The sequence below is a fragment of the Tiliqua scincoides genome, chromosome 4 (assembly GCF_035046505.1).
Source record: "Tiliqua scincoides isolate rTilSci1 chromosome 4, rTilSci1.hap2, whole genome shotgun sequence".
Classification (NCBI taxonomy): domain Eukaryota; kingdom Metazoa; phylum Chordata; class Lepidosauria; order Squamata; family Scincidae; genus Tiliqua; species Tiliqua scincoides.
The window spans coordinates 84,322,166-84,348,657 of record NC_089824.1 but is presented as its reverse complement, the minus strand read 5'-3'; the positions used below and the strand labels follow the sequence as shown (position 1 = coordinate 84,348,657).

General features: G+C 44.4%; 1 protein-coding gene and 1 long non-coding RNA gene across 2 annotated transcripts in view; one reads left to right on the top strand and one right to left on the bottom strand.

The window, feature by feature from the left end:
* Positions 1 to 11,875: 11,875 nt before the first annotated feature.
* On the bottom strand, positions 11,876 to 18,915 carry LOC136648996 (uncharacterized). Its single transcript, XR_010794359.1, has 3 exons — positions 18,766 to 18,915; positions 12,147 to 12,322; positions 11,876 to 11,997 (listed from the first exon to the last, which is right to left on the bottom strand). It is a non-coding gene; the product is annotated as an uncharacterized lncRNA (long non-coding RNA).
* The window catches only part of PHLPP1 (PH domain and leucine rich repeat protein phosphatase 1), a 189,208-nt gene continuing 180,124 nt past the window's right edge, over positions 17,409 to 26,492 (top strand). Inside the window, exon 1 of the mRNA XM_066625356.1 lies at positions 17,409 to 19,270. Coding sequence (XP_066481453.1) covers positions 17,707 to 19,270 — 1,564 coding nt within the window. The 5' untranslated portion in view covers positions 17,409 to 17,706. The remainder of the gene's footprint in view (positions 19,271 to 26,492) is intronic.

Genomic DNA, 26,492 nt, shown 5'->3' with positions numbered 1-26,492 from the left:
GATGACATCAGCTTCTGAGTTGCCGAGCTCTGTGCTGCATAGAATTCAGCTGTGAGGTGTTAGATCATGCTGCCATGCACGTCTTAGTGGGAACACTGCACACTCCACCATTGCTTTTCTTCATTATGCATGAGGGAAGGAGATTTGAAGTTTCCTTTGCAGTGTGTAAAAAAAAAAAAGCACAATTTCATCACTTAACAAGCCAGGATGTTGAATTGGCTTTATTAACTAATAGTGGCTGCAATTCTAACCACACTTTCCTGAGAGTAAGTTCCATTGAACATAACAGGACTTACTTCTGAGTAGACTTGGAGCCCAATCCTGGGCTCTGCGCCACAGCTTTGTGCCGCCATGCACTGTCGCAAACATGCCATAAGGCACATTTGTGAGCCTCACCGCCGGCTGGTGCTGCGCTAGTACCAGGCTAGCACGGCGGTCTCATGGACATGCTGAGCCGTGGTACGGTAAGTGGGGGCAGGGAAGAGGGCGGGGAAGGGGGAGGTGGGGGAAGGCCAGCGGGGGGCGGAGAGAGGGCAGGGGGCGGCGCGATGGGGAGGTGGGGGCGGGGAGGGGCGCAGGCGGGAGACGTGCCAGGGGGAGGGAGGGAGGCGGGTCCACTCCACTGGATCCAAGGCATTCTTGCAGGGCTTGGCGCCCTACACAAACGCCTTTACTTTACCCATTGCGGGGCTGCTTACCTTACCCGGGAGAAGGAGACAAAAGTCCCCTTCTCCTGAGGTGCTGCCTGCAGTACCCAGGGTGCTCAGGATCCAGCAGTAGCTGTTCTCAGTGCCACCGAGGCTGGGTGCCTTGGGCAGCTCAGGATTGGGCTGTTGGTTAGGATTGTGCCCTGTGGCTTGTACAAACCACAATTTCCCATATTTAGAAAAGGCTGTTTATCACAAAGTGTAAACCGAAGCTTCCAAACTCTTTCCCCCATTTTTAAGGAGGAAAGGGATTGCATGAGCCTAAGGCTTGTGCCTGCTTGTTCTCATCACAAAAGGCAACAGTTTGCTGTGGTGTTGGTTTCAGAGAATCAGTTTCTCTTATGTTACACTCCAGTACAAAAACCAGTCAGAGTTAGGAGCCTTTTCTCAGGATACAAGGCAGCCAAAGTTAAGAACTTGCAGGTCAGTGCTTTCACTGGGAGACCAATGCTCACTAAGCACATGCTTAACATTCCTACTGAAATCAGTGAGTCACTCTTTATTCTGTTTGCTGCTCAGAGCAATGCAGAACAAGCAGCTGAAAAGAGTGACTCACTGGTGTCAGTAGGAATGCTAAGCATGCTAGCAGGGCAGTTGGTTTGGGACACAGACCAATGCAGGGGGCCTGCGCCTGCTCAAGTCGCCTTCAGGATTGGGCTGTAAGGCAGCTTACAACATTTACAGCACAATCTTATGTATGTTTACTCTGAAATAAGTCCCAATATGTCCAAAGGGGGATTACTCCTAGGTAAATGTGTATGGGATTGCAACCTTGCAGTCCAATCTTATCCATCTTCAGCTCTGACAGAACATGTGTTCTGCCTGCTGCGCTGTTGCAAAAGTGCTGTAAAGTGTTTTGCGACAGCATCACTAGACACATTCTGGAGGATAATTAGGGAATCGGACAAACAATGCACATTTGGGGGTGCTTACAACCCTCAGTAATCCTGTCTAGATGACGTATTGGTATGAGGTTTTACTGATGACATCCACCTTTACATGTCTTTGGCATTCCCCTCTAGGGAAGCTGCCCACATCCATGATACCAGTTCACAGACAAGCTGAGATGAAATCCAGACCAGGCCTTTCTCAGTGGTTCCTCCCCCCCTATGGAATTCCCTTCTGTAGGAGGTTTGCTCTGCTCTCTCTTTCTTACATTTTCAGAAAAAGGATCAAGACCAGTGCTTTTTTTGTAAATAAAAAGGTGCAGGAACTCACAACTTGTTAATATTTATTTATTTATTTATTTATTTATTTTTATAAAATATTTTTATATGCTTCGCCCCTAAAGATGAACTTACTTCTGAGTAGACATGCATAGGATTGGGCTCCTATGCAATCTCCACATCCCCCTAGCTATTTTTTCTACACATGGGGAAAAATACTATACAGGTGCACTTGTAGCATGTAGTATGTAGTGTGGCACTACTTCTAGGAGAGGAAGCAGTGAATGGATTCCGAAAAATGGCTTACATGAGTTCCATGTAATAAAATTACTCTAAGCAACTGTGGGAGTAAGAACAAAAAAGGAATTCTTACACGAGAGGGGTCCTTAGGTGCACACAGAAACAGCTACGTTTGCAAACAAGCGATTAAATATGGTTTAATTCAGGTATCAGAATACTCTGTGTCTTTGGGAAGGCGCTTGGCATGCAATTGTATGTTCTCTGCTGCCCTGAGCAGCTGCTGTGCATTGCTGGAGAGGAGCTGCAAACGCTGGCTGGCGGAGGGCATGCTTGTGGGGGAAGGACGAGGAGGATCTCTGGCAAGGCTGGACAGCACATTGTACACACGTAGAATCCCTTTTCACCTGCCCTTAGCATGTGAAAACGGGTGCAGATATATTTCTCTGCCAGGATTAAGACCCCAATCCTAGGTATGTCTACTCTGAAGTAAGTCTTGTTCAAGTCAATGGAGCTTACTCCCAGGAAAGTGCCTAGGATTGCAGCCCAAGAGCCCAATTCTATGCATGTCTACTCAGAAGTCCACTTTACTGAATGGGGCTTACTGTGGATAGGGTGGCAGCCTCAGGGCCCAATCCTGTGCCTGTCTACTCAGAAGTCAGTCCCATTAGAGTTAGTGGGGCTTCCTCCCAGGAAAGTGTGGACAGGACTGCAGCCTCAGAGTCCTTCCTCTGCCTGTCTACTCAGGCTGCAAGGCTATGACACTTTCCTGGGAGTAAGCCCCATTGAACACAATGGAACTTACTTCTGAGTAGACATGCTTGGGCTCTCAGGCTGCAAGGCTATGCACCCTTTCCCAGGAGCAAGCCCCATTGAGCACAATGAGACATACTTCTGAGTAGACACACCTAGGCTTGTGCTGCAGATTGGCACGGGGCTGCACCAGCCAGCTTCCTTCCCCTCCTCCTCCGCCAAGCCAGTACCTGGGCATTCCGTGGGTGCCGCAGCCCGTCTCCCTGGCTGGCTGGCTGGCTGGCTGGCTGGCTGGCTGTCCGTCCTCCTCCTCAGCGTCGGCGTGTGTACCCCCATGCCCTCCACCGGCTTGGAAGCTGCGCTGGGAAGCAGAGTGCGGGGGGAGGGGAGGCAGGCTGGGCTCAGGCGAGAGCTTGGAGATGGGGCAGGAGGGGGTCATTGTGCAGTCAGGCAGGGGCCAGGCGCCCGCCTACCCTGCACCCCCCAGCACCCACCCAGCAAATGCCTCTATTTTGCTCCCCCCCGCTGGAATGCCTCCAAAGGGGAGGGGCCCCTGCAAAAAGGTGCCGGAACTCCGTCCCCCCACGTTCCATTAGAAAAAAAGCCCTGATCAAGACACAAGCATTTTGACACGCACGTATTTTGACCTTTCCTGATTAATCATTTAATATTTTTCTTGATTTTAATCACAGTGTTTTTACTGCTGTTTTTTTTTCCTCTCTCTCTCTCTCTCTCTCTCGCTTTGGTTTGACTTGGTTACAGTTTATCAGTTATGTACTTGTTGCTTTTGTTTTGCATTTTTAAAATTGTATTTTAATTGTGCTTTTAAACTTACGTTGCAAGCTGCCTTGACTCTTTGGAGATCAAGTGGTATATAAATATCTATTTATAAATATACATTTATGTTTATTTATATTATATTTTAAAATAAACAAGTATTGATGTAGGTGGAGAGGTGTGGGACCATGCCTGTTGGCCCTGCCCCAGCTTTCACAGGGCATGTGCATGCATGTACAAGCTGTATATACAAAAATGCAAGATCCAGATCATATGGTAAGAGCTTGTAAGCATGTACGCTCTGGACAGAACAGGGCCAGGACCAGTGATTTAGAATCACATTTCCCCTCTCCAAGCACATTGATCATACTTTCCATTCATCTATCTTATGTCCCTTACCCAGTGTTCAAGAACCGTTGGACAAGCAATTTCCTTGTCCAGCATACAAGGGATGAAATATACATAAGAAAGAATGGGTTAGAGCCTGGTAACCTCACAAATTGATTTTATGACTTTCTTACCTTCTCAGCTATGTGACATTTTTGTATATCCTCAACTTCTTGCACCCATAAGATAATTACAGATTTTGGGGGTTGGAGACATTTTGATTTTAGCCACATTTTTCAAGTACAAACTGGAATCCTCCTATCTATCTCCTGTATTAACAGAGCAGTGGGTGGGGTTCTAGGCAATTCCAAGTCTTAATTAGATTACAAATGAAAATGAAGCAAGTAAAGTGATCTCCAGGGAAGGGCTGTCCTTTTGATCCAATAATGGCCTTCAAGCAAGCAGTGAAAACCATTTTGTTTGGTTTAGTTTCATTTGGTTTCCTCTTGAGTTCTTTTTAGCACTCTTCTTCCTTTGTGTGCTCATTTTGTGATTTGCTGCTCACTCCTCTGTTGTGATTATTTTGATTGTTGTTGCTTTTAAGCCGATTTTTAAAAATACTGTTTGACTAACAGTCCAATCCTAACTAAATTCCAGTGTGGTGATACAGTGGTGCTGGAGTGGGCTCTGCTGCATCCTATGGGAGGAATTTTGGCTTTGGAGTTCTCCTTGGGGTAAGGGGACATTTCTCAGCAGCTGCAATAGTCAACTCTGACCTGTGCCAGTGTTATTGCTGGCACAGGTCCAAGTTGATTGGGTGGGGGGTTTGGATACGGCACATCCTGCTTCCCTCCAGCCTTGATCTGTCCACCCACCCCATCTCCTTCCCATTCCACCCCCTTCCCACCCTTTCCCTGCCACTGAACCAGACTTATCTGGTCCAGCAGGACTCATGACCACTTCCCACTGGCTACTATGCTGTCACAAAGTGCTTTACGGAGCTTTTGACAGCTCGCACTGGGGGAATACGCTTTCCGCCAGCACTGAAAATGGATAGGATTGGGACATAAGGCAATCTTATACACACTTACCTAGGAGTAATCCCCATTGAACATAATGGGAATTACTTCAGAATAAACATATTGTGCTGTCAATGTTGTGAGTTGCCTTGGTGGTCCTTTCAACGGGAAAGAATTAAATGAATAGAACCTCATAATAGAACTCTACTGTCATTGTGAACGTTGATCTTTACTGTGTGATTGTGTAAACAAAAGCATGTGCAGGTCATAATGGAGATCCTATGCCTGCAAAAAAAGTGGGAAATCTTTTCCCAATTTTTTTGGGAGAATTAGAATCACGTATTTAAAGAAACAAAAATGCAATCACCAGAAAATCCTGTTCTTCTGTATTAATATTTTGTTCACGTCTGCTTAGTGTATATCTTTCTGACTGCATGAGTTTGATTTGTCTACAGAATACCAGCTAGAGGTTTACAACCCAAGTTTTGGGTTATTTCAACACATACATCAAATGCAGACTTGCTCATTCTGCAGATTTAGTCATGTGCACATCTCTTTTCTGTCCATTCTGTTTCCCAGAGGAAAAGTTTTCCTTTTTCTCCCAAACCTTTATCTGGTCTCAATATGTACCTGAATTGTTGTTGGAATCCTTCAGTCTCGGAAGACTATGGTGTCACGCTCTGAATGGTGGTTCTGGAACAGAGTGTCCTCTCCAGTGCGTGAAGCCTGGGTAAAGTAGGTATGGAGGATAGGCTGTTACCCATACAGCAAATCCCCCCTCTCCACGTCGCTGAAATGGTCCAATGGAAAGGCAGAAGCCAATGCGGTTGGTTCCAGCGGCGTCGCAGAACATGACTGTGTTCAGCCATGAACTGCCTCAGGGACTCCGGCTCCGGATTTTGCCTCGAGGTTAACTCCTGAAGCCTTTTCCATAACTGGATGTAGCCACAAGGCAGTGGAGGTTTGGGATCAGAGTTTTCCTTCTCTCAGATGAGCTGCCTTCCCAGGCTGATGAGTCCCATCTACCCGGTGGCTGTTTAGTCGCCTCTTATGACAAGTACAGCCAAACTGGGGGCCTATTTCTATCCCCAGCCCCCAGGGGAGGTACCTGAATACCTTTTCAGGGTTACCTCAGACCAGAAACCAATCTTCTTTCAACAGAAAGTGCCTTATAAGAAGGATCAAATTGCCACCTGGATGTTTAATCTACCTTCTACTATATATGAACCCCCTCTCTGTTTGGGAACATCAGGTGAGCATTTGCCAAAAAAAGTAAAGCATTCCTGGGTGGACAATAGTATCTAAAGCTTCACCTAAGTGTGCAGCTGGGAGTTTCCTGGACATGACTGAGTTAAAATTGTGTCCTTTCAGAAAGAGACAAAGTCTTGATTGCACCACAATCAGAGAAGTTTCTGAGAGACAAAAGGCATAGCAGGCTGTGAGCTGCACCCAGGCTCAGGCCATTGATGAAAGAATCTTCTTGGCTTAGGAATCTGAAAAGATTGTCCAGGTGGCTTGACCACTGGGCAGCCAGACTTAGCTGGTAGCAAAATTCTATCAAGATGGAGCAGCCAAATTTGCAATACCTTAGGAGACACATAGATGCCCTCAGCAGATACAGCCTTCTGTTCCCTCAATGGGTCTTGATTCCTGTGAATTCTCCCAAGATTTCAGACTTATTTCACCCCCTCCAGAGCAAAGTCCTACCTTGCTCCTAAGGAAATGTCAGCCAGAAACCAAAATGTAGTTAGGACAGACTGCTCCTGTTGGAAAAGAGAGGACTGACCACACTACTCATTGTGAAATTCTCAAGGGTCAACTATACATCCCATGTGTAAGCAAACTGTAACACAGTGAAGATTACACAAACTGCATATTTAGTGTGCAGTGAGCCTGAAGATTTGTGCCATTGCATACACAGCCATACAATGTTTTATATTTAGCTGCATTCTGGTAATCCAAGCAATAGTGCATCTCAACAATGTTTTTATATTTAGTTGCATCTTGACAGCATTTGCAAAATTGCATCATGGGATAAAATCCAAGCTGATGCATTTGCTTCCTAAATTTGCTTACTGAGGGTAGCTGTCAAGCTCTATTGCATGAAAGAGTGACTGTGTCGGCTTGCTTAACAAAAAAGTCCCTATTTTCCAATCAAATGATGATTAACATAGGTAGTAATATACTGTAATGTAACAAGCATAGCCACAGTGCAACTGAATGCATAGAATTATCTAGCTATTGAGACATTAAAATACAAATGTTATGCATTTCCGTGTCCATATCCACTTTTTGATGGTATCCCAAGAACACTGAAATTTGGATACGGGTATATTGACATTTTGGGAAATGATCCAAAAAGAAGCATGCAACACTCCAATATCATTTTTCATATATACAGGCAAGCCTCCACATCTGTGGATCAGGTATCCACAGATTCACTTAGATTAGAAGACAAAGACACTAAGAATCAGTGCCAGTGCCATGTTACAGTCTGAGCCAGCCTATCCTTGAGGCTGAGGAATGGCCCAATCCTATCCAATTTTCCAGTGCAGGTGCAGATGGGGCATGTGCTGCATCCTTTGGTGGGGAGACAGTCACAGAGGTCTCTTCAAGGTAAGGAGACATTTTTTCCCTTACATCAGGGCTGCATCTGTGGGCATGTCCGTCTTCTGAAAGGGGGTTAGGATCTGGTACAAATCAATTCGTCCTCATCTCTCTCATATCTTTCCTGTGTCCTTCCCATGTTATGCCTCAGTTGTCTCTTCTTTTTGGCCTCTGCATTAGTGGAGTTATGCCAGCTTCTGAGCTACGTCAGCACAATGTTGTACCAGCATTGGTGGCACTTCCTTCAGCAAGTGGAGTTCTGTGCTGGCAGGGCCTTTGTTATACTGGTGTATGTGGACATATTTTGAGGATATGGTACATACTTTGAGGATAGGATTGGGGTGTTATTTGTCTGAAGCTTTAATGGGCCAGTGTCCACTTCATCAGATGCACAAAGAGATCCTCTAAGTGGGTGGGGATATATACACAACAGGGTACAGACATAAGAAGAGTTTGTTTTTGTTTTGATTTAAACAAAGTGAAGCCAAAAGCTCAAGCAATGCAAGAGGGAGCCCTTAGTGAACTCAATAAAATGAATGAAAAATCTAATAGATGTGACCACTCTGGACTAGCAGGCATTAGTGATGAATAGGCACTGATCAATAGTAAACAAACAAAGGAAGTGGGACAATTACTTTCTGTAGTATGCTAGTCATTTCCAGGATTTGTTGAGACCAAATATCAGTGTCAAATTTGCTAATGATTTCTAATTACTCTTTGTCAAAAATGGCCTCTGGTCAGGACAGGTCACATCAATAGGCTGCGAGCTATGAGCTGAATCTATGGCATTTTATAAAGTGGATAAAAATATCTTAATAAATGCATATGAATTATGCATAACATTCTATTTATGATCAGGATTTTTTCCCCCCTAGGAATATAAAGTCCAACATGACTTATGATGTGTTCATTTTGCAGAGTTCCCTTTCCAGAACAGGAGAGAACATAGATGTTTCCCACATCTCCTAGAACAGGAATGTTTACTCAGGAGAGACCCATGGCTCACTCCAGCATGTGGCATAAAATGGATTCTATCCTAGCAGTTACTCTGCATCCACTGAAGAACCCTTATATGAAAAAGTAGGTGTCACTGAATTGCAGGTAAGATTAGTTACTCATACTTTTGACTAAAACATAAATTTGCCAAATTTTAGACACTGAACTGATGGAGAGAACAGTTTTTCAGATACAAAAGGCAGCACGTTTTTTGGTGGCGATTCTAAAATTGTGGGCTGTCCACTCCATGGAATTCCACTGGGCTGCCTCTCTGCCTCTCTTTTTAGCCATCTGCTGAACACTTAGTTGTTTCATTTTTTATTTATTTTATGAATTCCTTTTATTATTTATCTTAAAAACATCTACTCTAATCTACTGTTATTTTAAATTATTTAAATTGGATTATTTTGATACTGTTACGTTAATGTTTTCAATTGATCTAAAATTGATCAAAAGATTTAGATTTGTTGATCTAAAATGTGGAGGGGAGGGCTGAGCTAGAACATTGGAGAGTGGAAGGAGCAGAGGTGGGTGCATTTTTGGGTAAGGGGGGCACCATTTGGCATACATTCTCAGGCATCAGGAGGTCTTGGGCAGGCACTGTCCACATTACAAATGGAGTTGATATTTAAACTGGGGAGTACAATTCATAGCTTACTAATGTGCTACAACACTTTTGTGGTGTTAGTCTGTGTGCCTGCATGATGTAAGTTTGATTATTAAACTGTGTTATATGTGTATGTTATATGTGTATGTACAGCAGCACTATTCTTCCTCCAATAAGGGTTATGAATGGATAGTGTAGTGGTTCTGGAGTTAGATGTAGAAGATCCAAGTTCAAATCCCTGCTCAGCCATGAAGTTTTCTTGGTGACCAGTTTCTCTCTCAGCCTCACCTACCTCACAGGGTTGTTGTGACGACAAAAGGAGAAGTTGTTTTGGAGTTAGACCTGGAAAATCCAGGTTCAAATTCCTGCTCAGCCATGACATTTCCTGGGTTTCCTGAGAGAAGTTTCTCTCTCAACCTAACAGAGTTGTTGTGAGGACAAAAGAAAAAGAGGAATTGTGTACACCACCCTGAGTTTCTTGGAGAAAGGGTGGTATAAAAATGTGAAAAATAAAAGTCTGCATTTATCCAAATATGCCCTTAGGTAAACTGGGTCTAATCTGTAATAGTACAGAATTCAAAATAAGGAACAGCTTAAGAAGAAGCTAGCCTTGGCCAGGATGCTACTGTTTTGCTCTTAGGGCCAATCTCTGTTATGTAGACAATAAGATTGGCATGCTAGGAAGGCATAAAAATATACATCATCTGAGTAGTCATTTCATGTTTAGGAAACCTAAGCATAATTATGAGGGCTGACCCTGATTAAATAATTTTTAATCCAAGAGTCACCTGCCTCTTAACCAGTTAATCGTGAAATTGAAGTAAATGTGCATTTCAACCAAATCTGTTTTAAGTATGTTTCCGAGAGTGTTTGATTACCACATGATAGATTATAATTTGCCATTAGAAGGAAATGCTGTCTTTTTCATATTTTCTTTTAACTCTTCTATGACAGTAACAGCATAACATAACCAAATTATAAGCGAATGTACTCTTTACTCTCGGTCCCATTGATTAAAATTGGCATCAGTTAGGTAATAAGTTAAAGTTTTAGATGAATAGCTGCTGATTAAAGCTTGCAGCCTTGATAATTAAAGCATAAAAGTGAAGGGATTCTTTCTTTCTTTGGCAGCAGAGCTTAAAAGTCTATGGTTTCAGTGGTGCAACTCACATAAGTGTCTTCAGAATTGCAGCCAATTCTTGCATTAAGTGTTGCAGTCAGCCATGTTTTGCTGACTGAAAACATATTTAGAATGCTTATTGGAGAAAAGATCCCCCCCCCCCCCCGTTTCCTGTAATGATGATGTCTCTGAGCTGTTGCCAATATCTCTCGCTTTAGGACAGAACGTAGCATTTTCTACCAAACATTTGGCAAAATGTTTTCCTGCAGCCTCACAAAGTGATGGTCTGTAGGAGGAAGAGCACACGGCGACAGGGAGAAGCTGCAGTTATTAATCCATCAATGAACAGTACAATTCACAGCCTTCCTCTGGGGGAAGAGCTGAAAAAGATCTAAGCGTGTCCTTCTCTCAAGAGGCATTTTGGCTAATTCATCATTGGTATCGTGGTCAAGTGAGAAGACCAGGGATATAGCCAGGATGCAGGCCAGTACTTGAATTATGGGAGGGAGAAAGGAGTGATCCTTAATGAAATCCACAACCCCCACTCCCTTGAACCCCTCAATTGTAGTAGTAGTAGTAGTAGTAGTAGTAGTAGTAGTAGTAGTATTAATAATAACAACAACAACAACAGGTATTTATATACCGCCTTTCTTGGTCTTTATTCAAGACTTTATTCAAGGCGGTTTACATAGGCAGGCTTTCTTAAATCCCTTATTAAATAGGGATTTTTACAATTTCAAAGAAGGTTCTTTCTTTCAAGAACGACTACATTCAAGGTGTTTCATTCTGATCTGGCTTCACATTCTGGCCTCCATCCTCCCATGCTCAGAGCAGATGGAATTGCTCGGCTTCAGCTTGTCAGCTGCTCCAAGGTCGCACAGTGCCAGTGGACTCAAACTGGCGACCTTGTGGATGTTACCTTCAGGCAGACGGAGGCTCTACCCTCTAGACCAGACCTCCTGCCCCCCATGGCTTTCTAAACACAATCGCTGAAGGGGTTGGATCCACTTTGTCCCACCTTATTATTTGATCATTAACACTGTAAACATCATTTTATACTCTGCGTAAATGTGTTCATGTTTCTTGATTTTTCTATGTTTGCATTACCTTCAATAGCGCACATCACGATACTGTTAAGTGAAAGCAGTGCTCACATTCCATCTCTGGCCATTACTTTCTCTTGCTATGATTGTAAGAACACCTTTTCCCCTAAAGCACAGTTCACAATGAAACTCAGAGTCAGTTCACAAGTGCATGTTCATAAAGATGCGTAGTTGTGGGATACACATCTGAACAGGGACACAGATGTGTGGGATACACATCTGGAGGGGTGCGTGCGTGTAAATTTCAGGGAAGGACATATTCACTAAGCAGTTACTGCTTTCTTCTCTGACCAGCCAAAAGCGGAGTAGATTGAGGCCCTGAGCTCTGGATTGTGGCTGATCCACCTTGGATTCTGTGGAGGTGACTGACCCTTACCATTCCCACATCCCATTGTGGGCATTCAGAAACAGCTACTCATTGTTCTTAAATTTTCCTATACATTCCCTTAAGAGGAGGTCAGAGAGATCCAGCTCTGTTCCTTTTCTAATACCAATGTAGGATTACTATCCCCACATAGCCTAACATACAACCCTTCAAATTCATCTGGGGAAGGGATAATTCGTGATGACTTGGAAATCTGGAAAGTAAAATAAGAAGATAGGAGTTCAGAATGTTTGAGAAACACTGACTTGATAACATATATGCCTGAATACTCTATCACAGTTCAGACACCACAGATAGACCTTTTATTACTTCAGTGCTTTCAGATCAAGTCTGTTCACATACCTGCAAGCCATCAAGTGTTGAGTAATCCAGAGATCAGAAATCAAGCACTTTACATGCAAATATAATCCAGACTTCATAGCTGCTTTTCATGTTACAATCTTGGGTTTACAGTAACATCTGAAATGGACCTACACAGCAGGAGTGGGACCCAGAGAGCCACTTTTGGTCTGCTGCCTCTGCACAATTAAAAAAAAGAAAAGAAAAAGAAAAGCAGCTACTTACTGCACTTCTCACATAGTTCCTTCAGTTGTGGAAATGCAGGACTTCCATATTTGATTTAAACAGACCATGTGAATGAAGGTGCTTCTTTGTTCATGCAATCCTAGTAAATCAAACCTGAAGTCCTGCACTTTCATAATCTAAATTAGCCATTTTCAACCACTGAGCTGTGTCACACCAGCATGTCAAGGATGGACTACAAGTGTGCTGTAAGAGTTTGGGAGAAGGTTATTTGTTAGTAGGGCCACTGAGGGGTATGAGCCTCTGCTGTCAATGTGATGTGCCTTGTCAATTGTTAGAAAACCGACAGTGTGCCATGAAATGAAAAAGGCTGAAAATCATTGAATGTTTTATCTAAATATTTTATAATCTAAATATTGGTACAGCTCTTCCTTCAAGTAGGGCCTTTCCTTGCTGTCCAATTTGGGTTACCAATTTAGTTCTGTTAGTATATCATGCTGATGCAATTGCTTAATAGGGCAAAGTTGCTTATAGCCTTGAGGGGAAAATATGGACATGTGTTTTCATGGAACTATAGCATAGAAATGCAGAACTATCCAACATTCAGAAATGTCATGTTAAAAAAAAAAATGAGAAGCTGGTAGTAAGTGAAGCCTGATCCATCTCTAATTTCAAAAACTTCCCTGTGATCTGGTGTGTCTTGAAAACTGGTCTTTTAATTTCTGAAGGCTAAGCAGCCACAGCCCCATTTCAGATTGAATACTAGGTACTACTGCAATTTTCTATAAAATAATCCGCTACATTGTGAAACAGTGCATATGTAATTGGCTACATTGTGAAACAGTGCATATGTGTTTGTTCTTGTATGTTGCACACACCCACCTCCAGTCTGTGGCAGTACAGATCCCTAATCCATGTGTATGTTGCACATTAACATCTGTGTACAGTAGTTAAAGGATTTCTGCTAGCAGGAAACATGTATTTTTACTAGCCAGTGGCACACCAGGGAGTAAGAACAGATTAAGGGAAAGAATCAATATGGCTATTAGTTGCTTCTTACTGAGCAACTGGGTCAAATTCTGCTCATGTTTTCTTCTATCTGTGTAAAAAAAAGAGCTAAAGCTAATGGGCTGGATTCACAGAATGTTAGTCCTGACTTAGCACCATTGAAATCAATGAAACCAGCAATGAGTCACAACTTAACTAACAACACAGTCCTATGCATGCCTATTCAGAAGTAAATTCCATTATAGTCAATGAGGCTTACTCCCAGGTAAATGTGAATAGGATTGCAACCTAAGTTCTATTAATTCAAGAATATAACCCTAAATATATTTAAATGGGCGTAACTCTCATTGACTTACCTCTGAACAGGTATGCATACAATTGTTAGTCATGACAACTTGTTTTGGACACAATCCTTTGTAGACAAAAGCAGACAAATCAGGGAAAGGACCTGGAATATGCCTGAGGGGGCAGGATACTGCTGTGTCCACAGTCCTATATACTACATGCTTTAGATTGTAGGTGTAATGCGTGGGTCACAATATTGACTTTTCTTTTTTTTTAATATCTGGGCAATGTGAGTCTGAAATGAACATGTGAGTTCTAGAAACTGCATGGTGGGAAGAAGGAGCACTGAAGGCTAACAGTGTCCTTCTGTGTAATATTTGCTTTTACAAATATTACACAGAATATTATATATTTACAAATATACAAGTACCAGTAGTACACCAGTGGAGGCGAACAGCACATGCAGTTCCACCAGGCAGCATTTGCTAGTATACATGAAATCTCCAGAGAGAGGCATCCTGCACCACATGAGATGGCCTTGGACCACAGCTCCTTCACTCAGTTCCATACTACTAGCTCCCTTCCCTTCACTCTCACTTTAGGTTTTGCCTCCCTCTTGGGGGGGGGGGGGTTCACCTCCTCCATGCTGTAATGGTTAACACTCAAGTGAGATTTCTGGTTATTGCCCAAACATTAGCTCCTATTAACAAAACAGTAGGCAAGCATCCTGGACTAAGTCACCTGCCAAACAAAAGAAATGGCCATCACAACCTTATCTCCAGGACAGAAAGAAAGAAGTTATCTGAGACAACTTAATCTAGTCTTGAATCTTATCTTTGCCCCCTTCTCATTTTGCAAGACCTCCTCTGACCCCATGACTTTCCTGGCAGTGAGGAATCATTAACTTGTAAAATTGTCTCTAATCTCTGACCAAGAGAGACAACCCATTTCCAAACACATCCCAAACCCACCAATTCTGGTGTGAGGTGAACTTGGACTGTTTACCACTTTAGATTTTTGGAGTGTTTACCACTTTACCACTTTAGACTGTTTCTCCACATGTAGCGGAGTGGAGAAAAAAAGAGGATGTTGAATTTGTCTTTTGGCTTTCAACTGTTTATTTGTTATTAAGATTCTATCGTGACTTTTTAAATATTTTGTTTTAAATTTTTTGCTTTTAACTGTGATTTCTGTTTAATTGTGATTTTGTAGAGACAGGGTTGAGCAGTGAGGTGGCAAAGTTTGCAGACCACACCAAACTTTTCCAAATGGTGAAGACCAGAAGTGATTGTGAGGAGCTCCAGAAGGATCTCTCCAGACTGGACTGGCAGAATGGGCAGCAAAATGGCAGATGCGCTTCAATGTCAGTAAGTGTAAAGTCATGCACATTGGGGCAAAAAATCAAAACTTTAGATATAGGCTGATGGGTTCTGAGCTGTCTGTGACAGATCAGGAGAGAGATCTTGGGGTGGTGGTGGACAGGTCGATGAATGTGTCGACCCAATGTGCGGCGGCAGTGAAGAAGGCCAATTCTATGCTTGGTATCATTAGAAAAGATACTGAGAACAAAACAGCTAATATTATAATGCCGTTGTACAAATCTATGTTAAGGCCACACCTGGAGTATTGTGTCCAGTTCTGGTCGCCGCGTCTCAAAAAAGACATAGTGGAAATGGAAAAGGTGCAAAAGAGAGCGACTAAGATGATTACTTAGTCATCACCTTCCTTCTGAACTCCCTGCACAATTGTGGAACTCCCAGAATGGCCTGAGGCAAGTCCATTTCTGGCAGCTTAAGCAATCTCACAGCACTGCTGTGGCTATTAAAAAAGCAGTAGTGAAGCAAGAATACACAGTATTTCCCATACCTCTGATACCTGAGATAACACTTTGGCCCAAATCCTAACCAACTTTCCAGCACCGTATCAATGAGTCTTGGGTGGCACTCACGACAAAGTGAGTGTGTCACTTTGTCACAAAGTGACAAAGGCCTCCTCAAAGTAAGGGAATGTTTTTTCCTTACTTCACAGCTGCATTGCCTTTATGTCAGTTCTGGAAAGTGGCTTAGGATTGGGCTGTTTTTTGAATTAGAGATACACAACACTATTCCATTTGCACCTGAAAGGTTTGCATTTCGGATGCATAGGCATAATCTTCCCTCAGAGGGGTCCACTGTTTGTATTTCTGTATGAGTGACTGCTCTGAGTATGTCCCCTGAGTACAAGGAGGCAATGTCAGTGCAATGAATCAGGAGGAGACAATGGAAGCCTCCTCTGTGATTCTGTAGTTTGCCTCACAGCTTCAAAGTTATTTTCCAGGACATCCCTGACACCCAGGGTGACCAGACACCCTCTTTTTCCAGGACATGTCCTCTTTTTTTTTTTTTAGCCTTGTGCCCTGGAAAAAAACTTACATGTTCTCCTTTTCCCTGTGCGAAGGCCCCTGCAGCCAGCTCATAGCCTTCTTGTAATTAATAAATTATATGTAATACAGTGTTTAAATTCAATAAGTAATCTAGTGTTTAACCACATGAAATCAATAGAGCAGGGGTGTCCAAAGTTTTTGGCAGGAGGGCCACATCATCTCTCTGACACCATGTTGGGGGCCGAATTAATTTACATTTCAAATTTGAATAAATTTACATAAATTAATATATTAAAGATGAACTTATATGAATGAATGAAGGTCTTGCAATAACTCAAGGTCTATAAAAGGCCTTGCACAAAGCAAGGCTGGCCTTTCCTTTGCTGCTGCTACTGCATCACAGACATGAAACAACAAGCAGTGGAGGGAGCCCTCATCCCACAGCTCACTCAAGAGGCCAAACAGTTGCCCTCACGCTGAGAGCAGTTGCGTCAGGCCAGTGTGGGCTCCAACAAATCTCCAGAGGGCCAGAGGCTCATTGGAGACTAGGGGCTGCCCGAGGGCCGCATAGAGAGGCCTTGAGGGCCGCAAGTGGCCCCAGGGCCGGGGTTTGGGCACCCCTGCAATAGAGTGTTCTTAGCTCTTATTTTCTCACGTCCTACATTCTTCTTGGATGTCCTACACTTTTGAGGTGCCTGGTCCTCTTTTACAATTATGGTCACCCTATCCTGGGAGTAAGCCCTACTGAACACTATAGGACTTACTTCTGAGTAGACATGCCTAGAATTGTGCCCTGGAATGTCTACTGAAGTTTATGCTTGCTTAAGAAAGATGAATCCTTCTTTGACAGCCCCCTCTGAGAGAGAGGCATGTGTCTACTCTAAAGTAAGCCTCATTATAGTCAGTGGGGCTTACTCCTAGGTAAGTGGGGCTAGGATTGCAGCTTGACAGCTGCTAGGTATTGATGTAGAAATGTGTTGAAACTGCTGGACAGCCCAATCCTATCCACACTTTCCTGGGAGTAAGCCCCATTTACTGTAATGGGACTTACTTCTGAGTAGACATGCATAGGATTGGGCTGTGTGTGGTGGATGAGGGCGGGCAGACGGAGGAGAAGCGCGGGAAGGGTCAAGGGCAACTAACAGCAGCAGAGAGAAGCAAGGGCGAGGGCGATGGAGCAACAGTGAGGGAAAAAGAGGCTCCCGCCCAACAGAAAGGCGGAGCGGTGGCTTATGGGAGACGTAGTCCGTCCTAAGCTTCTTATGAGGGATGGGGCGAACCTGAGAACTACGATTCCCAGCGGCGCCTGTCACGCAACCTTCCGCCCCAGCACTTTTCTTCTCGGGCTCGAATGGTCACGTTTTGTTTATCACCGGAGCCCCGCCCTTACCCACCTCGCGAGGGTGGTGTCACCCCTCATGAATATTGAGCAGGCGCCCGAATGGCGTTGCCGAGGTGGGGGAGGTGAAGAGAGCGCGCTCCACCCCACAGCGCCGGCCGCGGCTCGCTTGATTAATATTCATCAGGAGCCTCCTACGGAGGGGGCGGCGGCTGCAGCCGCTCCTGATCCTCTGCTCAGTCCCTAATGGCGCTCGCGACGAGGGCGGTAGCGGCAGCGAGGCTGAGGCGGACGGAGCGCGCAGACACCGACGGAATGTTCGCAATGGCTACATAATCCTGGCGCCCCCTCCCCCCTTGGAACGTGGCGCGTCCGAACGTTCCACAATGGAACCTGCGCAGCAGCCCCAGCAGGGGAGCGGAGCGGCGCCGGCCCTGACGGTCGGCAAGGGGGAGCGGCCGGGCCAGGCGGCCCCCGGCGTTGCAAGCAGCGGCAGCGGACCCAGCCCACTGGAAGGCGGCAAAGGAACAGCCGCCGTCGCCACAGCAGCGACGGGTGGAGCCGGAGGGCAGCAGCGGCGGAGGAAGCGAGGGGCCGCGGCTGCTGAAGCCGGCTGCGCTGCTCCGCTCGCCCTGGCGGCCAACGGGACTCAGGCGGCGGCCGGCGGCGGCACCACCGGCGCCAACTCCCTACTGTTGCGGAGGGGGAGGCTCAAGAGGAACCTCTCGGCCGCCGCCTCAGCGTCGTCGTCCTCCTCCTCCCCAGCGGCTCCGGTGGCCGCCGCCGCCTCCCTGGGCACCCGAAGCCTGGATCGCAAAGCGCTGCTCCTGCTGCCCAAGCCGCCCAGGCAGCTCCAGCCCCTCCAGCCGCCCGAGCGGGACTGGGTACGGCGGGACCTCCAGCGGGGCTGCGTCCATGTCTACTACTACCACCACCACCACCACCACCATCAGCAGCGGGGTGGCGGCGGCTGCTACCTGCGCCCGGTGCTTTGCACCCTGGAGACCACCGCGGCCGAGGTGGCGTCTCGGCTGCTGCAGCTTGGACACCGAGGAGGGGGCAGCAGCGCCGTCCGGGTCCTGGGGAAAGTGGCGGCGGCGGCGGCCGCCACAGGAGAGACTCGGCTCCCTCGCGAAGAGGAGGAGGAGGAGGAAGGTTTGGCGGCAGGCGCGGCAGCCGCCCCCGAGGGGGCAGAAGAGTCGCTGAGCCTCCCCTTGGAGGGGGTCTCGGCCTCCCTTGCCGGCAGCCTGACCCCGATCTCGGCCGGGAGGAGGCCGCGCAGCCGTCGAGGGACTCCCAAGGGTGGCGGGGAGCCGGCTCGCCCCGGGCGCCTCACCCTGAGTGGCGGGGAGAACGGCCGGTCGGGGGGCCGGGCCAGCCTCTCGCCCGCCGACTGCAGCCCTGGACGGGTCTTGCCGCCTCCGCCACCCCCCACCGAACTCTACCTGGCGGGGCCCCCGCTGTCCTGCCCTTCCCTCCTGGGGGGCTCCGACACCGAGAGCTTCAGCCCCAGCGCGGAGAGCGCCTCCGACCGGCTGGATCCCTACAGTGGGGGCGGCGGCTCGTCCTCGTCCTCGGAGGACTTGGAGGCAGAGCCCGCTCCCCCGGAGGAAGAAGGGGCCGGGGGCGGCAGGAGCCAGCGCCGCCGGCCTGCAGATCTGTCTCCGGGGCGCCCTGCGGAACCCCGGGCGGGGCGCGCTGCAGGGGAGTCCCCGGCAGGAGGGAAGGCGGCGGGAGATTCCTCCCTCGTGGGGGAAGCCGCCCCTCCGCGGCAGCCTCCGGCCTTGTACGTGCAGCTCCACGGCGAGACCGCCCGGAGGCTGGAGTCGCACGAGAAGCCCTTGCAGATCCAAAACGACTACCTCTCCCAGCTGGGCTTCCGGGATCTGTGGCGGGTGCAGGAGGAGGGCATGGACTCGGAGACCGGCTGCCTCATCCGCTTCTATGCAGGTGGGTGAGGGCAGGTGGTTGTGCGGCGTTCCCACCAGCGTGGACCGGGGGTAGGCCGGATGAACCCCTCCATGGTCTGCCGGCTGGGTGGGGAATCGCCTGACAAGCACTGAGGAAGTAATACATGAAAATGAATATCCTGGGAGGTTGTGGGTGGCTGTTGGGTGTGTGTGTGTGAGAGAAAAGTGTTACTGTGTAGTGTACACGAGTCCAAAGACCTTAATGAAGAAACCAAGCAATGCTATACTTGTTCAGTACATCCCACTGAGTCCCCCTTCAGTGGGACTGAGAGTGCAGTCCTACACTCACTTTCCTGGGAGCAAGCTCCATTGGACACAATGGGACTTACTACTGTGTAGACATGCAGCCTTAGGGTCCAGTCCTATCCAAGTTCCATTGACTATAATGGGACTTACTTCTGAGTAGGCAAGCATAGGATTGGGCTCTAGGAAGATTGCAAAGTCTAAACAGTGTAACCTTATGCACATCTGTTCAGAGGTAAGTCCCACTATGTTCAGTGTTGTTGACTCCCTGGTAAGTGTGCTAGGTTTGTAGGCTTCAATCCTATGTACACTTACTTGGGGGTAAGTCCCATTGAACAAAGAGCCCGCTCCTATGCATGTCTACTCAGAAGTCAATCCCATTATAGTCAACAGGGCTTACTAAGTGTGGATAGGATTGTAGCCCTAGTCAGGCTGACTTCTGAATAGATATGAGTAAGATTGTATTATTAGTTTGTCAGTGCATACAGGAGCAGAGAAGTGAGCCTTTGGTGTGTAAGAGGCTGGAGAGAGGGGTGTGATGACATGAACTACACTGACAAATGCTCATACATTCTCCTCTTCCCATATATTGACTTTGTCAAGTCTTGAGGGGTGTGTGTGTCAGAAATGTTTGGGTTTAGAGCCTTTTGTATTCATTGTCCAGGCTGCTATAATTGGGGAAAGGAACATGGTCGAGTAAAATGTTTTTCTTTTTTCTTCAGAGCTATTAATGTATAATAGAAACATAGCTTAGTTTTATGTTGAAACCTGTTTGCTGCTTAGAAGGTCTTGCTTCTGACAAACACTGTCCTCTGAGACTTTTCTGATGCAACAACCCAAAACACTTGTATGAGCGCTATTGAAATAATGGATCTTGTTTCCCAGTAAATGTGTGTGTTGGAATGCTTGTGTATTTGGGATGATTGTTTCCCCCCAAAGGTGTAGCAGGTGAACTTTGGGAGAGGCTGTTTTTGTTAGCCTTGTAGATTACCAGAAAGCAGAACTACATCCTGGAGCCTGTTTGTTGGGCCAGCTGTGCTGGAATGGAAGTAGCAGTTTTTTGTGCTGTTCGTGTCTTGTCATACAAACATGTTAAAAGGAGAGCATTCTTGATGTAGAGGGGTTGTCCTCTGTTAAAAATGTGTGCTAGATGTCAATTACTATTGACTTGTCCAGGGCAGGAATATGTGTATTTGTATGAAAGTCTTAAGTTGATCAGATGCCGAGTATACAGTTTTTGGCTAGCCACCATTTGCAATTGGGTGGGCTAAAAAAGATCTGACCAAATTGGTTTGCATGCCTTATCCTGCATGGCAAAAAGCTTTTGAAACCCAGGTGTCTGTGGAAACAGACAAGCCCCTGCCTTAAGACAAGATTCAAGGTGCTCCTTTAAGTGTGCTATTCTACTAATTATTATTATCAATATTTATATTATGCTTTTCAACCATAAAGCCTTTTGAAATCAATGTGACTTGATAACACACTGATATAGACATGAGTGTGTGACTGGATGTGGTAGAGCTGTGGTAACTAACACAGAGAACCTAGGAGTTGCAGTCTTGCAGATGAAGGCTGTGTTAGTGTCATGCATGAAATTGCTGTATAGATTTCCTTGAGTTCTTTAAAATATGCACATGGGAAGGTGAGTCATATTCTAAATGACCTTTGAATAAGAGAAGGGCTTTATAATAGCATAATTCATCTTTTTCTGTTGAGGTTTGGTTGATCTGAGGTTAAACAGGAAGCACTGTGTTTCCTCTTAAGGTGAAAATCCTTTCCTTGCAATACTCATTTAGTACAAGGTGAAAAAGGCAAAACTGACACTTTTTCAAGCAAATTAATCTTTTTAAATGAATGCAGTTTCTAGCTAAGCTTTTTAGGTTAAACATGCTTAGATTTCTAGTTCTTCAAGGCAGGCCTGCACAACTAAGGCCGCAATTCTATACATGTGTACCTGGGAGTAAGTCCTTGTTTAAATTCATTGGTGCTTATTTCTGAGTAGACATTTGCTTTGAAGCTTTTATACCCCACCTTTCTACTTGGACAACTGAGGAATCAAGATGGCCAACAATCACTTTTTAAAAACACAAAAACCATCAATAAATGCTGTAAAAACTATACATAATAAAAAATGAAACATAACCATAAAAAAAGTCAATTTAGCAATTTTTTTTAAAGCAAGCAAGCAAGCTGAAATTGCATTGTAAGAGCATCTGTCTTGCATGCAGAAGATCCCTGGTTCAGTCTCTGGCATCTCCAAGTGGTGAGAGACCCCTGTACTGATGTACATGGCCCAGTGGGCTGTCATTATAAGGCTGCTTCATATGTTTCATGCATGTTCAGTTTTGAGACCTCAAAAAGCTGAATGCAGCTCACCAACTTGTGGCTTGTTGGATGCCTGATGATCTCCCTGTTCTAGCAGTAAGTATCAAAATGAATGACCTTTCGTATATATTGGTTAAGGTGAATTGAACAACAAGGACCAAAGATGGACTTGGAAAGTTGGATCTTTTGTGTCTACCCGATGCTGACAGGATCTGTGTAGAGTCTGTATTTGAAATCTAAACTGCATATATTTTTATATTTCTCTTTGGTAGAGATATTTGGTAGAGATATCAGGTAGAGATATTCTGACTTATTTTGACACTTTCAGGATTTTAAATTAATGGATAATGAGGCAAGGCCACCTGGACACAGATTTGGTACCTTACTGTGATTAGTGGGACTGCTGCTTTTGATCTGTGACTTAAAGCTGTTGCATGGGTTTTCAGGCTTTGTATTTTCAAATAGCCATTGTGTATTAGAATTGTGAATATGAAATGTTCTTTTGTCCAGCATATCAAGTCATTTGCCTCTTGGGCAAAACAGTGGGGAAGAGAGAAAGATGGTGTAAATACATACAAGGATTACCTGAATCAAGCATAGTCATTGTGTACCTTGGGGTAGTTCTTTCTAGAGAAATTGCTGTGCTAGCTTGTTTTTGCAGCAACAGTCTTGTGGCCCTTTTAAAGACTGACAGCCCAATCCTATCCAACTTTCCAACACCAGTGCAACCGCAGTGCAGCCCATGGGTAAGGGAACAAATGTTCCCAAACCTTAAGGAGGCCTCTGTGACTGCACCCCCAACACAGGAAGCAGTGCTTCCCCCATAGGCACAGCAGCACTGGCATTGGAAAATTTGATAGAATTGGGCTGTTAGCAGATTGTTTGTAGTATGGGTTTCTTGTGCTACTATAGGCAATGAAAAAGTATGCTGCAGTAAATGTGGTAAAGTGTCATAAGGCCAATTGCAAACCTTTGTTCCAATTGCAAACCTTGTTGAGAAAAGCTGGGGTGCTAGGACAGGACTCTTACTCATAGGGAAGAGGAAATTTGGAGTTCATTGCACAGGGGCAAGAAAAGTTAAAACCCCTTTTCTACATGTTTAACAGTAATGTGAAAAAGGGTATTTAACCTTTCTCAAACTGCAGCTGCCAAAATTACCTCTTCACTTAGGAGTACGAAGGCACCAGAAGCCCTCTTCTTCTTTTAGTCTAGCCTTCCTAGTATAAGCATGGATTTCACTGCCCCATTTAAGACATGCTTAAAATATCTATCTCCCAGGTGCTTGTTTGTGCACACTTTGACTTTTTAAACCCATTTCTTGTTCTACCAAGTCAACTGCAGATAACTTTGTCTTAGATAACCACTAACCTGACGTTTAGGCTGTGACTAGAAGCAATTCACTAGACTTCAGTGACAGTCCACTGGGGATCAGGCTGCTGAACACCTTGCATAATGTGGACTTAAGTGTGTTCCCAAGCCTTCCATCTATGTGGTACTCCATGTTGAAATATCTCTTCTAGTGTGTATGGCAGTTGCATGTCTTTCCAGAAGGGCAAACGGTTAGTTGCTTTCTGATGGCCTCTTGTAAGTTCATGTGTCACATGCAGTCACATGATGTTAAAGAAGATGAAGATTCAGATTTACAGAGTTTGAAACAATGGTAAAAAATGAGCCAGTGTTATTGAATGAAGGAAGAGGGTAGGGAGAGAAATAGAACCATCAATTCTTGCTTCGTTGGACTTGAACTGTACACATTCACAGATGAATTGGCAACGTATATATTCTTCTAAATTGGCAATTACTGAGATCTCATTACTTGAATTGGTCTCTTTAAAAGTTATAAAAAAGATTGTAGAGATACTTACTTGAGAGCTTCTGTTTTTGTTCTTCCATCTTACTAGTGCTTTTAATGTGTTACAGTTGCAAGTAACCTTTTTCTTTTTTTCAAATGTGTATACTGGAAGAATTTATAGTGAGGATTTGTATGGAGAACTGGCTCATCAAAGCTGCATAGTGAAATCTGCTTATAGGCAGCAACCATATATTGCATATAGTGACTTATATGTTTGAGTGCATTGAACTTGTAAAAGTGTAAAAAATTAACCTGCTCGAAGTATAGCCATAACTGGTGTTTGACCTGCTGGGTTTGTGCATTTTTACCTGCTGTTCTGTTGTGAGTGTTTTTATTGTATACGTATTTTATGTTACAAGCTGCCTTGAGTGTTTGGTCTTTAAAATGGAAAAGTGAGCTAGAAATGCCTATGATAAATAATAAATAGCTCGTATACAAAGTAGATCGTTCAGGTTTTCTCTTCCTCTCCCTTTTGAAATTAATATCTTTCAGTATAACTTTAATTCTGAAACCTCCTGGGGCTATATTTGTGTCATGGAAAGGCTACTGATGGGACATTGTCTGACAGTGTCCTGGTTGAGTAGTGTGCTGTGGTTGGAATAAGTGATGATGTAAATAAAGGCACATGTTTTAATCATTCTTCTTTCAATATGGTGAACTTGATTGCTGTGCTGTTCCTCCCTCTCTAATTGCTTAATACTCATGCAAATAGATTTAGCAATAAAGTAGTGGGAACAGGAGCAATGGGATGCACAGGGAAATGAGGTGAACCTAGAATACATAGGGAACTATGAATGGGCACCCCTGTGTATTTCTGTCCAATACTCTGAATTGAGAGGCAAAGATACTCAAGAGTGGAAGAGGAGGAGATACTGCCTCTGCTCTGAAATAGCTTTGTGTCACAGGAGTGACCATGTATAGTGCTGATGGGCCAGCACATCTCTGCCTGCTCTGCTTTGGTGGCTGAAGTTCCATTTTGCAGTCTTTTCTCTCTTTTCCCCCACTGTTATGTTGGTGTGATGTGGTAGGGAAGCTCTCAGTATTAACTGGCTAACTTTAACCCTAAATGTGCAAGATAGTATGAGTAATATAAAATCAAGAATATGGGATAGCAGGTGCCATCTGTATGCATAGTGTTTTATATGGGGTGAAAAAACAGAAGCTTGCAATTGTGAAGTTGGATTGGCTTGCAGGTGATCTATCTCTGTCAAAGCTCTAATGTTAGTTTTTGAAACCTATTGGAAAGAATCACCATTGTTCTCAAAAAGGGCACAGTTGTTAGCTCATGTTTAAGTAGGCAGTGGAAATTGCATGGATGAGGCACTGTAGTACACATAGTTATAAGCTTTCTGTTCCCATTACAGACATTGGCATAAGTACGTCCTGGATGGTAAGGTCATGTTTGGTAGGAGATCTGGTTAATGAGTTTTGGGAAATGCATGTGATGAGCAGTTCCTCTTTCACAAGGGTTTCACCATTCCTCAGGGTTTGAAATATTGCAGGTTAACTTTTATAAAGTTTATAAACAACTTTATAAAAGTTAACCTGCAATATTTCAAACCCTGAGGAATGGTGAAACCCTTGTGAAAGAGGAACTGCTCATCACATGCATTTCCCAAAACTCATTAACCAGTTTTTTATAAGGTTTTTGCTGGGGAAGGGGTAATGGGGCTTGGTAAGAATTTGTAATTTAGTGACCAGCATGAGGAGGAAGATTGGATCAGGTTTAACAGAATTTTAAAATCGAAAGAAGGGTTTTCAGCTATATTCCATCTTTGGATGCAAATTATAACCTTTCCTCTTTCAGTGTAAAAATAATCTTGTGGCACATCTTCTTTGCCCAACAGACTCAACTCTTTTTAAAAAAAGCATTTAAATAGACACAAATGTACTTAACGCTGAGCAAGAGTTTAAAGCAAATGTCCAGTATTGCTAGAGTTGCTGATTAGAGGTTTCAGAATCAATTGGGCATTTGCCAATGAATATTTCACTTAAAATTAGAAATGGCTTATTTACAGCTATCATTTCAGGGGGCTTGGGAGGCACCTTTGTTGACCTTTAAAATACAGTGCTCTGGATTGTAACCATTTGCATTGTATAAATCAACTGGTGCTCTTGCATTGTCCCTGGAGCATGGATGACTTGTCTTGAAGATTGCCTATAAGCAAGAGTGTTCGAAAATGATTTTTTTTTGCAGATTTTGTGATTTGAAAGGCAGAAATCAGTGTTGTATGTTTTTATTCCAAGTTCTCATTTTTATTTGAAACACTTTAAAAGTGTACTAGGTAGGTGATATGGGTGCTATAGTGTCAGCAGATACAGCCACAATATTATTTCCAACTGGAAAAGTTATTTATTTTAATTTCTAGAAAATATCTTAAATACCAAAGTGTGTGTGTGTGTGTTTATTAAAAATACCTCTACCTATAGGCTGAAGATTACAGTGTCCGTAGAAGTTAAGATACTCTGATTGCATAAGCATATCTTAAAAGCTGTGATAGCGTTTGAGTTGCCCTTAGTTTTTCTGCTTGTTGACTTGAAAAGACAAATGAGGCTCTAGTAAAGAAGTGTTTTGTTAATCTATACTAGACTTTTAAGACATTCATTTTTGTATTTCAAATAACCAGGATCTACTATGGAAGCTGCTAATTTTTGATTTGATCTTTTTGAACTCTTTTTAAACTATAGCTTGATGTTCGAATGTTAGCAGATGATCTGGCAACAGAGAGAAGCTAAAACTAGATAAGCTGTTAACATAGGCATGTCATCAGCTGGTAATCAG